Source organism: Serinus canaria, chromosome 6, assembly GCF_022539315.1.
Source record: "Serinus canaria isolate serCan28SL12 chromosome 6, serCan2020, whole genome shotgun sequence".
Classification (NCBI taxonomy): domain Eukaryota; kingdom Metazoa; phylum Chordata; class Aves; order Passeriformes; family Fringillidae; genus Serinus; species Serinus canaria.
This window is the reverse complement of record NC_066320.1, coordinates 20,666,274-20,680,476: the sequence shown is the minus strand read 5'-3', so window position 1 is coordinate 20,680,476 and position 14,203 is coordinate 20,666,274. Positions and strand designations below refer to the sequence as shown.

The window sequence follows — 14,203 nt, the reverse complement described above, 5'->3', positions numbered from 1 at the left end:
TATGGCAAATAATCAAATGCTCTCCAGCTTCTGAAGTAGCGTTCTGGGACAATTTGAAAATAAAAAATTGAAAAGTTGCAGCAGTTTTATTTGATAGGAAAGAAATCAGTGATGCAAAAACTCTTTGCCTATTCTTTTCAATTTTTATGCCAGTGCAAGCCAGTGCAATTTTTAAATTGTTTAACTGGAACAAAACCTTGAATTTCATATTGTGGAAATTTTTCAAGTAACTGTTAGCATTTTACAAATTAATATGTTATGGTATTTGACATTTATATTAAATAAATGAAATGTTATTAAATAAGTGAAACCTGTTACCTCTGTTTTTCACTGCCACTTGATTTCCTATCAAGTAAATCACTGCTATCACCAGTAAATAAGAAAGGGCTTTTTCTTGTGCTCCCTCTTAAGACACATCAGTCCCTAGAACTGGTGCAAAAAGAAAAATTAATTTTACTGGGACTTAGGAATCTGGAGGAAACTCCAGTAGACAAAGACAGGGTAAATAACTCTGTCATGGCTGGAAATGTCATCCATCTGCTGAGTGATGGATGAAACCTGTATTACTTGGATTTGCCAAAAGTGACTAGATTTGAATTGTACATTCCCCAGCTCAGCCTTTCTTATTTTCCATCTAGCTGTAAATTACTTTAAGTAAATAAATCAGATTAGTTATATAATCCAAGTGAGTCTTGAAGACTCATTCAAAGCTATGATTGTAGCTCATCTTGGCATGTTTGCCTTGAATTTTAGCTTCTGTTCTATGTCAGTGGAATACCTCTATGAGGTCAGCTACACAGGTAACTGCAGCACCAGCAACAATGGAGTGTGACAGCCTGGGCTCACTGTCCTTCTAACTTATGAGAAATCCTGTTTACTACTTCTGCTGATCTCCTTTGATGGCTTTATAGAAGTTTGCAGGAGTAAAATCGCAATAAAGATCTTGTAGCTTTAGGTAAAACAGCATGCATATCAGAGATCTTGCTCTGTGGTTAGTGGCTACCATTTCAGTGCAACACTTAGCATTACAAAAGAAGCATAACCCCATAATTTAATTAGAAGATGCAGGGAAGAAAAAAAAAACAAACCCAACAACAAACCAACCAAAGCAAAAGCACTGCTTGATATTCCTGTTTGAAAAGCATGGATGAGAGGGAAAGGGACTGATAAAATGGTGTGGAATATCTCTTGCCATGCCAGCCTTATGAAGGTGGTGGAAATAAGAAGCTATTACATGAACAAAAGCTCTGCTTTTCCTGCAGTGAGTGGTAAATGAATGTGATACAAAGCTTTCTTGTCCCAAGCCCAGGAGACTTACCTTATTCTGCTGTTAATACGTGTTGGCATCTGTATTTTCTTGATATTATGTTGAAATTGGAGCCAGGCACAGCTTTCATTAAAACTGAAGCTTGGCCTCAGTTCTGTATTCATTCTTGACTTCCTTGGCACGTGGTGTGGTCTGTGACCTGTTTCCTTACTGCCGGCAAATTTTGCAACACAGAAACTGGCGTTGGTGTGCTGGCACCTCCCTTTTTGGCAGAGCTGGCTCTTGGAGCAATTCAGATCACGCTCTTTTCTCCAGTTCCATTTGGTAAATATCAGATGTAATTTGCACTGTCAGCAATTCAGATTTTTAACTAATGTATTTCAATTTGTTTTTCCTCATTTTCATCTGTCCTTTTCCTTGGATTGGTTCCTTTGCTTTGTCCTCACTTCCAGCTTCCCCCCACTGTGCTTTCCATGCACATTTCTTTCCCACTGAGACTGTATACAAATATTAGACCTCTAAATCACACTTTTGTCAGCAGGATGTGCCGCACTCTGTAGGCACACTCAGTTCAAATAAAAAGCCCATTGGCAATACAATAAATCAAGTGATTAACAAGAAGCAAAATGCCAACCTCTGGCTTCATTTCTGTCCCAGAAGCTTGTGGTACACTGTAGAAAACTGAGTTTTCTACCAATAAACTGAAGTCAAAGGTGTATCCTAAGACATGAGCACTGTAGTGCTGAACTGATGTGAGGGCAGCCTGGAGAAACCTGTGGATTTTCCTGTTTCTGGTTATGGGAAAACTGTTGATAGCAAACAAAGCCCTTTAATGAGGACCAGGAATGTATAGCAGAAAACTCTTTCTGGTAGGCTGAACAGCAGAAGGTGCTGGTGTAGTACAGGTTTGTGCACTCAGCAGCTGTAGAGCTGAGCTGCCCAGATTAAAGGTTATGCAGCAGGAAATGCAGCAAAGCTGGCTGGGGGTAGGACAGTTTCTCCACTGCCTTGTGCTGGTCATGTTGGTTTGGTTAATGACTAGCCAACTTTCTGTAGTGTTTAGACAGATCTGTTGCACGGGCCAGGTTTTGCACTTACAGGTTTGCTTTTAGTCATTCTCCCAGAAGACAGTAGAGTGCACTCATTGGAAGTGAATCTTACCTAAAGATAGTAATATGGTACTTAAAAATGTAACTAAAAATATGGGTAAATATGCACTTTGTTATCTTTTTATAAGCATTTTTGTTCCATGTATGTGAAGAAGCAGCAGTATTTCCTTCGTACTCTTCTCCTTTCCAACTTTTAAAACAAAATAGAAGGCCAAAGTTAGATGGAAAGCTGGAATACTTTTAAAATCTCGAGAACTGAATTGTAAGGAAAACCAGGAAATGCATGATGTGTGCACATGTGTGTGAGGCAAATTCTTCTATAAATATATTAAGGGCATATGCATTGCAACATTTCCGTAGAGCTTCAGTGCACATTGCTATTCTTCTATTTTTGCTAATTGTTTTTGAAATTATTTCTATTTTCTTTTTCAACATCTTGGGACACTGTGTGCATTAAAATATGAAGGAATGTACTCTATTGGAAAAGGACACAAGTGATCATATTAATTCTGTGGTTTTTGTGTAACCTGATTCCTTCTCTGTAGGTCCTCAGTATTCTAGTCTAGATCTAATCTGAAATACAAGAGTAGATGGCAGAGAGAGTCTGGCCTTCAGTCAACAAAACCCTTTTCTGCTGAGAAGTGAAAGATAACGAAAAAGATGTAATTACTGTAATGATGGGTTAGACCTTTAGATTCATGCTGCAATCAGTGATTCCTGTGGTGCTCTGCTGCAATCATGGATTAGTGCTGACTGGAGAGACAAGACAGGTAAAGACTGTAAAACACTCCATCAGCTCTTGATCTGAATGCCTGAGGGGAGTCACACCTCTCATCTGCAGATGGGGGTGCTGGCTCCAAGATCGAGGGCAGCACAGTGAATTGTCTTGGAAGGAGCATCTTGGAATATTTTTCAAGTTTGTAAAAAGTAAATAAAATCCCTGTAAATCGCTCCCTCCTTTCTCAACACATAATAGTAAACATTTTGATTTTATGATGCTGTTGTGTGTGCCATACACACACACATATGCATGAATATGAGCATCAGAGTTTATATATATTTAGTAATCCCGATTTAGTCTTTATTACCCACATAATCAAAGAAAGAAAAATCGATTGTATAGGGCTGTGCTTGCCAGAGCTGTTAAATTTAAAGTGCTGTCAAATCAATACCAAAATAATTCCAAATACTTTCAGAATTTCTTACTTCTTAATTTATTCTCAAAGTCAAGCTTGAAAATGTGTGAACATTAATAGATACTTTTATTTTTATTCTGAATTTGAAAGATTGTTGGATTATGGATTTAAAATAAGTATTTCCAGCTGATGCTGATGTAACTACAATAGTTTTATAGCCTTTTGGGATAAAGGTTTTGGTCATAATTCTGAAACTCTTATGGGTGTGATTAATCCTCATAACTGTGAGCTGTGTCACAGAAGTTAACTGGAACTTCTGCATGAGTAATGGTTGCAGAACCAGCCTCAGACATTTAAACCATTATTATCCCTGGAAAACAACTGAAGATTAGCTCTGATATTAATATTTTATGTGGACATCACAGACATTAAAAGCAGATGTTTCCCAGGAGTACTTATGTTTACCTTCCATGGTCTACAAGTGTCATAACCCATAGCAATTTTATTATTTTTAATTTGAAAATGAGTTTTCACCATTATTTTTCAATTTAGCCAACCCAAATAGGTACATTCTCAAAGTTGGTCAGGAGGGTATCCTAGCATAATGGTATGTTTAATTCCAAGGGTATGTTTAATTAATTTTGAATCTTTGTTGGCACTTAAAAGGATTTGCAAAGAAAAAGAAAATGAGTACACTCTTGATAGGACTGATAAATTTTGACCAGCTGAAGTAAAGTTTTTGTTCACTTCTGATCATAAACTGACAAAACCTGTAGTGAAGACCCCATTCCCACTGCATTTCTGGGTTTGGTGATCCCCAAGGCTGAACAACAAATGGTTATGGGAGAGCCTTGGACACCAACGCTCAAGACAGAGATAAATTCAGAGTGATGGTGTTACACTTCATCCATATGCTCAGCAGGTTATTTAATTTGACTTAAAGATATTGATGTTCTAGTTCACACTCTTCCTACTTCATAGCCTCCTGACACAGTGTGTCACTTACTGCATGACCAAAACCATTCCACCAGATACACCATGCTCAGTTAAAAACTACTGTATGGATGAGAAATATCGTACGAGTCACAGTATGCTTAATTTTTCTACATTTTGCTAGTCATTTACTTAATTTATGGATAAATTTTTATTCCACATATTTCCTGTATTGGCTTCATAATGCAACACAAAAATCACAAATTTTTGGAGAGAGATTATTGCCATCTGCTTATTAAAGACGTTTAATATAAATGACTGAGACCAAGGATGCAGCTATTAGGAATGAGGCATTAATCTGGTTTACCTTCTCTTCTCTTAATTAGAAGCCAAAAGTCATATAAAGATACTGTGTATATTTCAGGGAATTTTTAGTATCACATCATTGTCTCCATATAACAGCTGCAATCAAAAGGTAAATTACAAGACGTGTGCACAGGTAAGGATTGCTTTCTGAAGGCTGCACTTTATAGTCAAAGCAGACTTAAACATTTTAGTAGAGAGCAGCTAGTCCCTTAATCCTCTGTGCTTCTCCCAAAGAGCAGTAGCAGTAGCACATATTCAGTTGCACCAATTTTGCATGCTGTGCTGGCCAGCCTTCTTTGTATAAAAGTAGGAGTGATCGCTCTCGCTGTTTACTCAAAGCAGGTGATGAATTTACTGTTTAACAAAATTGTAACAAGGGCCCAAAGCTGGGTTTGTAAGTGCAGCTTCTCACAATTTAATAAGAGCTCCAAAGACAGCCCCTGAATAACATAAAGAAGTGTGTTAGGGTGGAATGCTGAGTAAGAGGAAGCACACTATTGGGTGTCCACAAATTTTAGTGGTTGTAGAACCAGTGATGATGGCTTGCAACCTGGATAGGCATGGATAAGTTCATCTGTATTTGTTATGGGCAATGGAGGATTTTGAGGAGCAAGTTTAAGGATGATAAAATGGCAAGCAGTGAAATGGAAAAAAAAAAAAAAAGGTACTTGTCAGAAAAATAGATGTTTGAGGTAGTTACTAGTGGTGCAAATGGTGGAAGGGTGACCTTTCAGCTGACAGCTCTGTAGGATGGATTGATATTAATGATGAGAGGCCTTTAAATGAAAACAGAAGAAAAAGAAGGGATAAGATCTAGCTTTAAAAATCTCTTTCCTCGTCAAGGTAGAATGATAACCAAGGTGCAAGACTTATAGGTCTTTTGTCTAAGGTGAGATTGCAGATTGAGGTTAAAAAGCAATCCAGGCTAAGTCAATTGATTTGGTGCTCGATCCTGAGATGAAAAGGCTCTATTGTAGGAGCTGTTGTGCACGATGTTCATGAGACTTCAGGGCTGAGAAAAATAACCTTCAGTCACTCTCACACCTATGAAATAGCAGACTTTCATCAGGGCCAAAAATGTACATACCTTCCTTATTTCCTTTTTTTTTTTTTTTTTTGAACTGTGTTTAGGCATTTGGATTTGTGATTAAAAGAGCTGTTTTTTGTAATAGCCTGCTTAGAATGTGCAGTATTCTCATTATTGGGGTGTTTCTGGGAGAGAGCTTTGAGAGATAAAGTTCATTTAAAATATGGTAAAAAGTATTCATCTTCAAGTAGATAAAAAGATCTACTTATATAAATATTTAATGTTAAGTAATTATCAAGAGAGTAGAGATGACTTGTGGAATTGGCAGAAGGAAGAGGAAATGAAAAGTCATGGGGACAGTTGAACTTAAGAGGAAAGTTTAACTATTATTAGTCTTATTATTATCCAAATCCCAGGCATATGAAGTAGCTTAGGCTCTCTATACAGTAAGTTTTGTTCTGGAGCAAAGTGGGCATTTCCTCTACTGACACTGAAGTGGTCTTGTAAATATTAACTGAATCTATATTAATAACTGTATTTTTTCTCTAATTGGAAGACTCACTTTTTTATTCTGTACACTTGTATAGTAAAACATCCTGCCTTGAGAAGGGGGCTGGGTTGAAGCCTCTCAAAAGATCCTTTCCAACCTCAAATGTATTGTGACCTGTTTTATGAAACTCATTTTCTGGTAATCCTGTGTTTATCTGGGCTCACACCAGAGGGAAAAAAGTGATCTCTAGAACTCACAACATGATCAGACTGCAGTGGGTAGTAAGCGGTCATATCTCTTATGCTAGCATTTTCACATGAAGATACAAGAAGCTAGAATGGTATACAATTAGTTCATATTACAATATTCATAAGAGAGGAATGAATTGTGACTTTGCTTTCCTATTTTTTTGTTTTGTTTTGTTTTCCCTGCAGCTGGGCCTCTGGAACTTCCTCTCTTCGAGCTGATCCCATCACAAAGACAAGTGGTTTTCCATGGAGACCGTTTGCCTTTCCAGTGCACTGCAACCTACGTGGACAACAGCACCCAGGTGCAGTGGTACCACGCGGGGCGCCTGATCGAAACCGACGAGGAGAGCGGCGTCTTCGTGGAGGACAGCATCATCCATGACTGCTGCCTAATCACACGGTAACACACACCTCTTGGCATAGGCAGGCTCGCAGGCAGGGGGAGCAGATCTGACACTTGCAACAAGCCTCATTAAAACGGGCGTCAGGAGTTGTTTAATTTGAAGGGACTCAATTGAGTGCTTGAATCTGAGCACAGAGGTAGGGATTTTTCATGGCTACGATGGGCCGTGGTTCCAAATTGTACTGTTTGTGTCTAAGTATCCAGATTTGATCAGATATGGGCTTGAACCAGATGAAAGCGGTTTCTTATACAGTAAACCATGAGAAGAAACATGAAAAAACAAAAAAAGAAGAAATACTTCAGTAGCATATGAGTGAAGCCATGCTGCTTCTTCATGACACCATCTAGAAGTCTGAGTGATGGACCTGTGAAGAACTATTAATTGAAAATAAATCATTTGATTCTCCAATATACTAGATCCCATATTCTTCAGTTAAGTAATCTCATTTTTGTTTCTAATTAGATATTTCTCAATTTTCTGTGACTTTTACCATCCCTGTGCCTGTGTGTTTGAGAGATACAGAGATCTACAGATGCATTTGCTGATGTGAAAAGTGCAAGAGGACTGAAGTAGAATAGGCTTACATAAAAGAAGCAAAAATTAAATATTTGGCAGTGACTGTAATGTTCCAGTTTTGCTTCAGTTTTCCTGTTAAACATTATTTAATAAATTATAAATTTCAGTGTTTATTTTTGGGTTTTATCACAGAGTATTGGCTTGTCACTAAAAGCTGCTAAGTTGTTGCACACATCCTTTTGTCCTCTGCCAGTTTCCATCACTGATCAAAAAGAGAGTCTGATTCTGTGTGCATGTTCTGCCTTTCTCTTTGTAGAAGATGGAGTGAAAATAACTATGCTAATTAGCTCTGGATAATCATTAACATCTTTTCACTCAAACAGTTTCTATTAATATAATTGACCTGAAATGCTTCTTGAACTACCAAATAGAAGTTATGAGGGGAGTCAAATTAAATCCTGTCCACTAGGGACTTTTGGCTTTATTAATTTCATCTACCCACTGATTATTTGACCCCTTTTGGAGTCCTGTAGATCTAGAGGCATAGATCTGACCTATTCTCAGAGCTCCTGGCTTTCTTCTAATATCAATGAAAAGGACCATTAGACCAATTAGTACAGTAATGCCACGTGCATGAGCTATTATGTAACTGCCAAGTCACTTAAATTGAAGCGTGTTCTTCCTATTTCCATTATATCAAAATTAAAATACACGCTCTTAATCTCCTCATTATGTTTTTCAACTGAAATATTTTGCACTGTATAAGTAATTTTTAAAGCATATTAATAAACTAAAATAAATAGTCTAAAATTGTTTCCAAAATAGTTATCTTTTTTTAAAAAGCTGTAAGTAGCTTGACTGATTTTTACCTTACATTACTTCTTTTTTGCCAGACTATAAAATAAAAAGCATTGTCTTTTTATAGCAAATAGCATAGCATATTTTAATAAGGGTGGTTGATCTCCTGCCTACCTACTGTGCCATTTAAGAGGTGACCTTGGTGCTGATGGTGCAGTATGCACTGGAATGTGCAGTATGCACATCTATTCAGAAAAAAATGTTCTTTAAGTACATCATCACATTTGCTCTTATAGACTGGAAAAATACTCTGACTTGCCAAGTTATGCGATACAGACTGTTAAAATAAGACAAAATATTTTTGAATAAAACTCCAAGTCCTTAAAGAGCTGTTTAAACATGCAACATTTAAATTCTTCATTTATTTGCGCTGTACATGACACTTCATAAGATAGAAAGACATTGACCATAGAGCATAATCCTTATCCAGTCAACAATGCTACTACTCAAGCAGCTGTGCCTCTGCCTTGATCTAGGTGCTGATCAGAATTAACTTCTTAAAAATATGCTTTCAAACCTACTTTTAAAAACTGCACTGTTTAAAGTCAATTTTTTAAAATGTAAAGACATGTATTGTTGAAAATAAGAAAAGATTTGCCATATCCTGATTGTTAAAATTATCTTCAGCATTTCTTAATATTAATCCCATCTTTATGACCATGCATACTATATCCTAATTTATATAATTATTATCATAAAAAATTGAAATAACATATAATAGCATGCTTGTTACATATTACAATAGCATGTATTAATATGCTTGTTACATGTTGTTGCACACTAATTTGTGATAGTTCTTATGGCTAAATCATGCCTGTACAAGGCACTGAAACATCAGAAAGACTCTGCCTCCCTGAGGCTATCAAATGGTAAGTATATGATTTGGACTAAAAATGAAGGTAACTTGAAATCAGTTCTTACAGTATCATATTTTGCCTTTGCATACCTAGTCTTTACACCAAATGTCCACTGCCTGTGGCTTTCTGTAATTGCACTAAAGGACAGACTTTGGCCTGTGCTACTTAGCAATTTAAAGATTTCTATAGCTGGTTTTGAACAAAGAGGTGTAGTCATGTTCCAAAAGCTGCTTATTCAAACATTTTTAGGTGGTTATTTTATTGGGTAATTCCAGATATTTCTGGACATGGATTTACAACACAAATATCATGCTAAACCCTTCTGTTTTATTAACTGGCACAGTAGAAGGATAAAATATCCAAATGTGTATTTTTTTTGTCTCCTATGATAAAGCAGAATAAACTAAAATAAATATTTTTGTTACAATAATTAAACTAAAGTTTTGAACCGTATTCCGGTCTGTGACATTTTTCTTGGCAAGGAGTATTCCCTTACAGGAGATCTTGAAAAGGTGTTTTCAATTCTGCTGCTAGCTTGCATTTATCATTTCTTGCCAATGATAATAATATTTGATGCTGCTGGTGTTTAATTTTCTGTCATTATGCCTGTGTATAAATGTCATAGTCATATATGAAAATATACATATGATGTGGGACTAATTTCCTATCATTTGTGAATAGATCTAGCCGAATTTGTTAATGATGCTTCCATGAAGACAGTCAAATTTCTTTAGCCTGGAATATTATCAGTTTAATAATAAGCAGCAATTCTAACTCAACACATTCTGGTTCTCTGGTATCCCTGAAGCCACATAGAAGGAAGGTCATGTAGGATTCTCTGCAGCACAGCATCTTTCCCAGCTTCCCCACTCTTCCCTTTCAGTGTTTGGAGAAGCTAGCAGGACAGTTATTAGAATATTAAACTAGGAAAGGAAACTATTTCACTTCTATGAACCAACAAACTCTGCAGTGGCAGAGATACCTTAATTTTGAAGAACTTTGTTATTTACCACAAGGAATATAATGACAATTTGGAAGTCTTTTTATTTCTGTTCTGCAAATACTTGTGCAGAGTGTTTAACAGTGCTTATGCCCCGACAGCTGTAATAGCTGCTCTGGGACCATTACAGTCCACAAGTGCTCCTTCTGAAAACATTAAACTGTGAAGAAAGTTAAGAATCCATAAAAAGGAGAGCTACAGCTGGAGAAACCAACATGCTCTCAACTAAACCTAGGCTAACAGGTGCTAGGATCAAAAGTTATTTTCAGATGTAATTTTTGTTGTGTAGACTGATTTGCCACTGGAAATACAGTCTCTTAGGACTGAATTTTGATCCCCTGAAAATTGTGTTTTTCTGTTATACTCTGTCCTAAGTATCTCACTCTTCTAAAATGGTTGACAAAGCCAGTTTATTTTGTGGGATTTATTAATTAAAAAAAATATTAGGCTTAAGAATCTGTTTAAAATCCTCTAAGTTCTTCTTTGCATTGTGACAGTTGCCACTGACTAGTAAATAATGAAATAATTAGTAGTGTTTGAGATGAGAGGTATATGATTATGTGAAAAATCTCAAAAATGTGCAGAAGAAAGGAAGAATTTCAAATCAGGGTTCACTTATAATAGCAAAGGTACAAAAAAAAATCAAATTAAGTGTTGGGGGTTAAAAGTTTTGATCATAATTTATGTTATCCAAACAGGAGGTTGAGTCCAATTAATACTTTTTTACTGTTTGAAATTATCATTGCAGATATTAGTAAAGAATTGGGAGTTTGATTGAGGCAGTTTCACTAGAAGAATAAGATTGTTTCAGAAATTATTAGAGAAAGGAAATTGATTCCAGGAGTAGACAGGTGGTATCATGACAAGTTTGAGATCCAGACACCTAAAGTCAGACACTTCCTATGAGAAAGAGCAAAATGCTTCCAGGACCTCTGTGTGAAAGGCAGAAATTCAAGGGGTGTAATGACCCAGATGATCCCTAAACTTTGTTAACAGTTTGGGTAGGAATACATCTGGAAAAGACATGAAGCAAGCAACAGTGGTTTGAACTGGTCCTAGGTAAAAAAACAGTCTGAAAATCCCTGATAAGGATTTTGGTAGGTTGGATACTTGACTGAAAGTTCAGATAGGTACCTAATCATGGCAGAATATTGGAGATTGCACAAGATTAACAAGATTAGAACAAATCCAAGTACCTTGATTCAGAAATGCAGATATTTTATAATCACTTTGTGTTCTGCTGCATGAGAGTTTTGGAGATGAGCAGCTGTGGGTCATACTGAGAAATCCAGGGAGAGAAGCAGAAATTGTTCTGTGCTGATATTTTTTGCTTTACCTAATTGACCCAGTTTGACCTTTAGCTGTCAAAGAGTTAGGAACAAATGAAGCAAAATAACAGTTTAAATTGTAAATCAATATTTCTGTATTATTTTGAGGTCACTTTAAACCCTGTAGGCAATGGTATACAACTCATTTCAGGCATTGGAAGCAGAGAAGGACTACTGACAGATGTGACTTCACCAGCAATCTTCTCATATATCAGATAGGAAGATAATATTTTAAATTATTGCAGAATATTATTAAGTGCCCGGGGTAAGGATTTCATTATGTGAGATTAAGAGTACCTTCATGTGAATTAATTTGGAAGATTAATTAAACTTAGGTCTTTTATCTAAAAATATTTCAATTACCTGAATAAAATCAATGAGAGTGTTATTACTAATTGGAGTGGGGAATATTTTAAAATATAACCTGTGGAGAGACTGATACAATGAAAAGCAAAAGCAGTAACCATGATACCCTCTGTCATTAAAGTAATAGACCATTACCTAAGAGTTGTGCTGTGTCATAAAACCTGTAGGCTTAATTTGGGTAAGTGCTTATTGAAACATGATTGAAAAATAGGTATTTTCACAAAAAAAAAAATATATATATATATATATAAGTATTTTGGCTGCTAGAATTAAAATACCTTAGAAAAATAGTAAGTCAGAACTATAAAAACATTTTGATGGTGTCCTTGAAGAATGTTACAAAAATATACTTTGGTGTTGAGACCAGATTAAGATGCCTTGCACTAAATTTTGACCTCTCACTTCCATCCCTGCTTATATCCAGAAGCTATATATGGGTCTATCCAGCCACAACTCTGAAATGTTCAGCAGTAAGAACAAAAATTGACGCTTTACCCCCCCACAAGGGAGAATCAGGAGGTTTTGCTTTGACTTTTTAAGGGCAGAATGATTTTAATGTGGCCCTTCAAACAGCTGCAGCTGCACAGCTGAGGACATGCTGCACTGGAGCAGCAGTTGGGAGTCAACATCTCAGGGCTGGCTTTTTCTAAAGTACTTTTCCTGTCAACATCAGCATTTGATATAATTATACATTTTCTCTGAGCCTAGGCAGTAGTTTGTAAATCTGTGAACCAAATGTGAGCATATCAGAGCATTTATTACATACATCCAGAATCCAGTGCCAGGTAAACCACCCCAAAAACTGGTCAACCAAAGGATTTCTACAATGAAAAGCTTGTTATAAATATTAAAACAACTGAATTACTTGCTAATTTTCATGTATTTCAATCTGCTCAACATTGAGAATGTATTGTAGGGCATATTCCCATTAATATGCTGGAATTCCATAAAAATAGCTCCTTTCCCCTCCCCTATCTCCCTGCAGGATAAAACCCCCCCTATATTTATTTGTTTATGGTGGTGTGATTAAGTGGCTCCTGGCCACTACAAAATAAAGTTTACACTGTAAGAGATACACCAAATCCTGAGAAAGAATAGAGATTGTTCCTGAAGTTCTTATGTAGGAAACTGCTGTCCTGCCTTCTTTTTAGATCTTTCCAAATTTCTTCCAAGTGGGCAAGTAAAACAGGTCAGTATTCCAACCCTAATATATCAACAAGCCCATAAAATATTCATTAGATAATTAATTTCTGCATTTGCATCATTTGACAAACAATTTGAAATTTTAAGATCAATTTATTTTGGAAGTAGGTTTTTATTTGGATCGTTGTGGTTTTTTCTCTCTGTTTTTTTAAATTTTCTGTCAATATATTGTTATTAAATCTAGGTCCTTTCCAACTCTTTTCATTGTTCTAAAACGTGAACAAATTAGCTGATAGTTAAATTATAGAAAAAAGTATGTTTATAACAGATTACATTTCTTGGGTACCCACAGATGGTATTAAATGGTAAGTTAAGCTTAGTCTTTATATGCAATCTAAAGAAAAAAAAAGTGTATTGCATTACCTCTGTGTATGAGAAATTGATTACACCTGAAAATACTTGCTAGACATCTCACATAAAATGAATACCAACTTTCATCTTCCTTTTTTTCTTGCTGTTGCCTGGACACAAGTTTACTTCAAAGGCCATCAGCCTTCTAAAGCTGTTTCTTTCAAGGGTAAATAACTAATTTTGTCAGAGAGATCAGACTAGCAATTTGAGTTCAGACAAGTGCCTTGATTTACAGATTCTCTCTTCATTTTCCCTGTTTTAACCTTATGTCCCCTGTGAAAGGCAGTATTCTGAGCAGCAATGTACTCTGGAGACCAACACTCATTTTTTAAATTGCATGTTAGTATTAATAATTTAAGGTGGTATGGGTTGGAGGCATGTTGTGCAGACCTTCTGCCTGAACTGTGGGAACACATTAGCTATTTATCTGTCTGAAGAAGAATATGAGGAAACCTAAATGTCTCCCGAGTTAAAGTAAATAATTTTTATTTTCCTGCCGGAAGACCAGTTGGTTCTTCCTAAATCTTACAGAAACTCAAGTCAGACTTTAAAGCATTTCTTGTGGAAAGCCAATCAAAAAATGGCATTAAAGCCTCTCTTTATTTGTTACTTTGTTTCCTGGCATGCAAATGACTGCTGGGGCGTACAGTAAATGTCGCTGTAGTACTTCTTCAGGACATGGCTGAGTAACTTTGCATAATGAGACCTACTTCTGATTGTCTAATTAGTTATGCATAGCTGTAG

General features: G+C 36.2%; 1 protein-coding gene across 1 annotated transcript in view; it reads left to right on the top strand.

Moving 5' to 3' along the window:
* The window catches only part of LOC103813901 (adhesion G protein-coupled receptor A3), a 252,743-nt gene that overhangs the window by 116,198 nt on the left and 122,342 nt on the right, over positions 1-14,203 (top strand). The window contains exon 7 of the mRNA XM_030241296.2: positions 6,763-6,976. Coding sequence (XP_030097156.1) covers positions 6,763-6,976 — 214 coding nt within the window. The remainder of the gene's footprint in view (positions 1-6,762; positions 6,977-14,203) is intronic.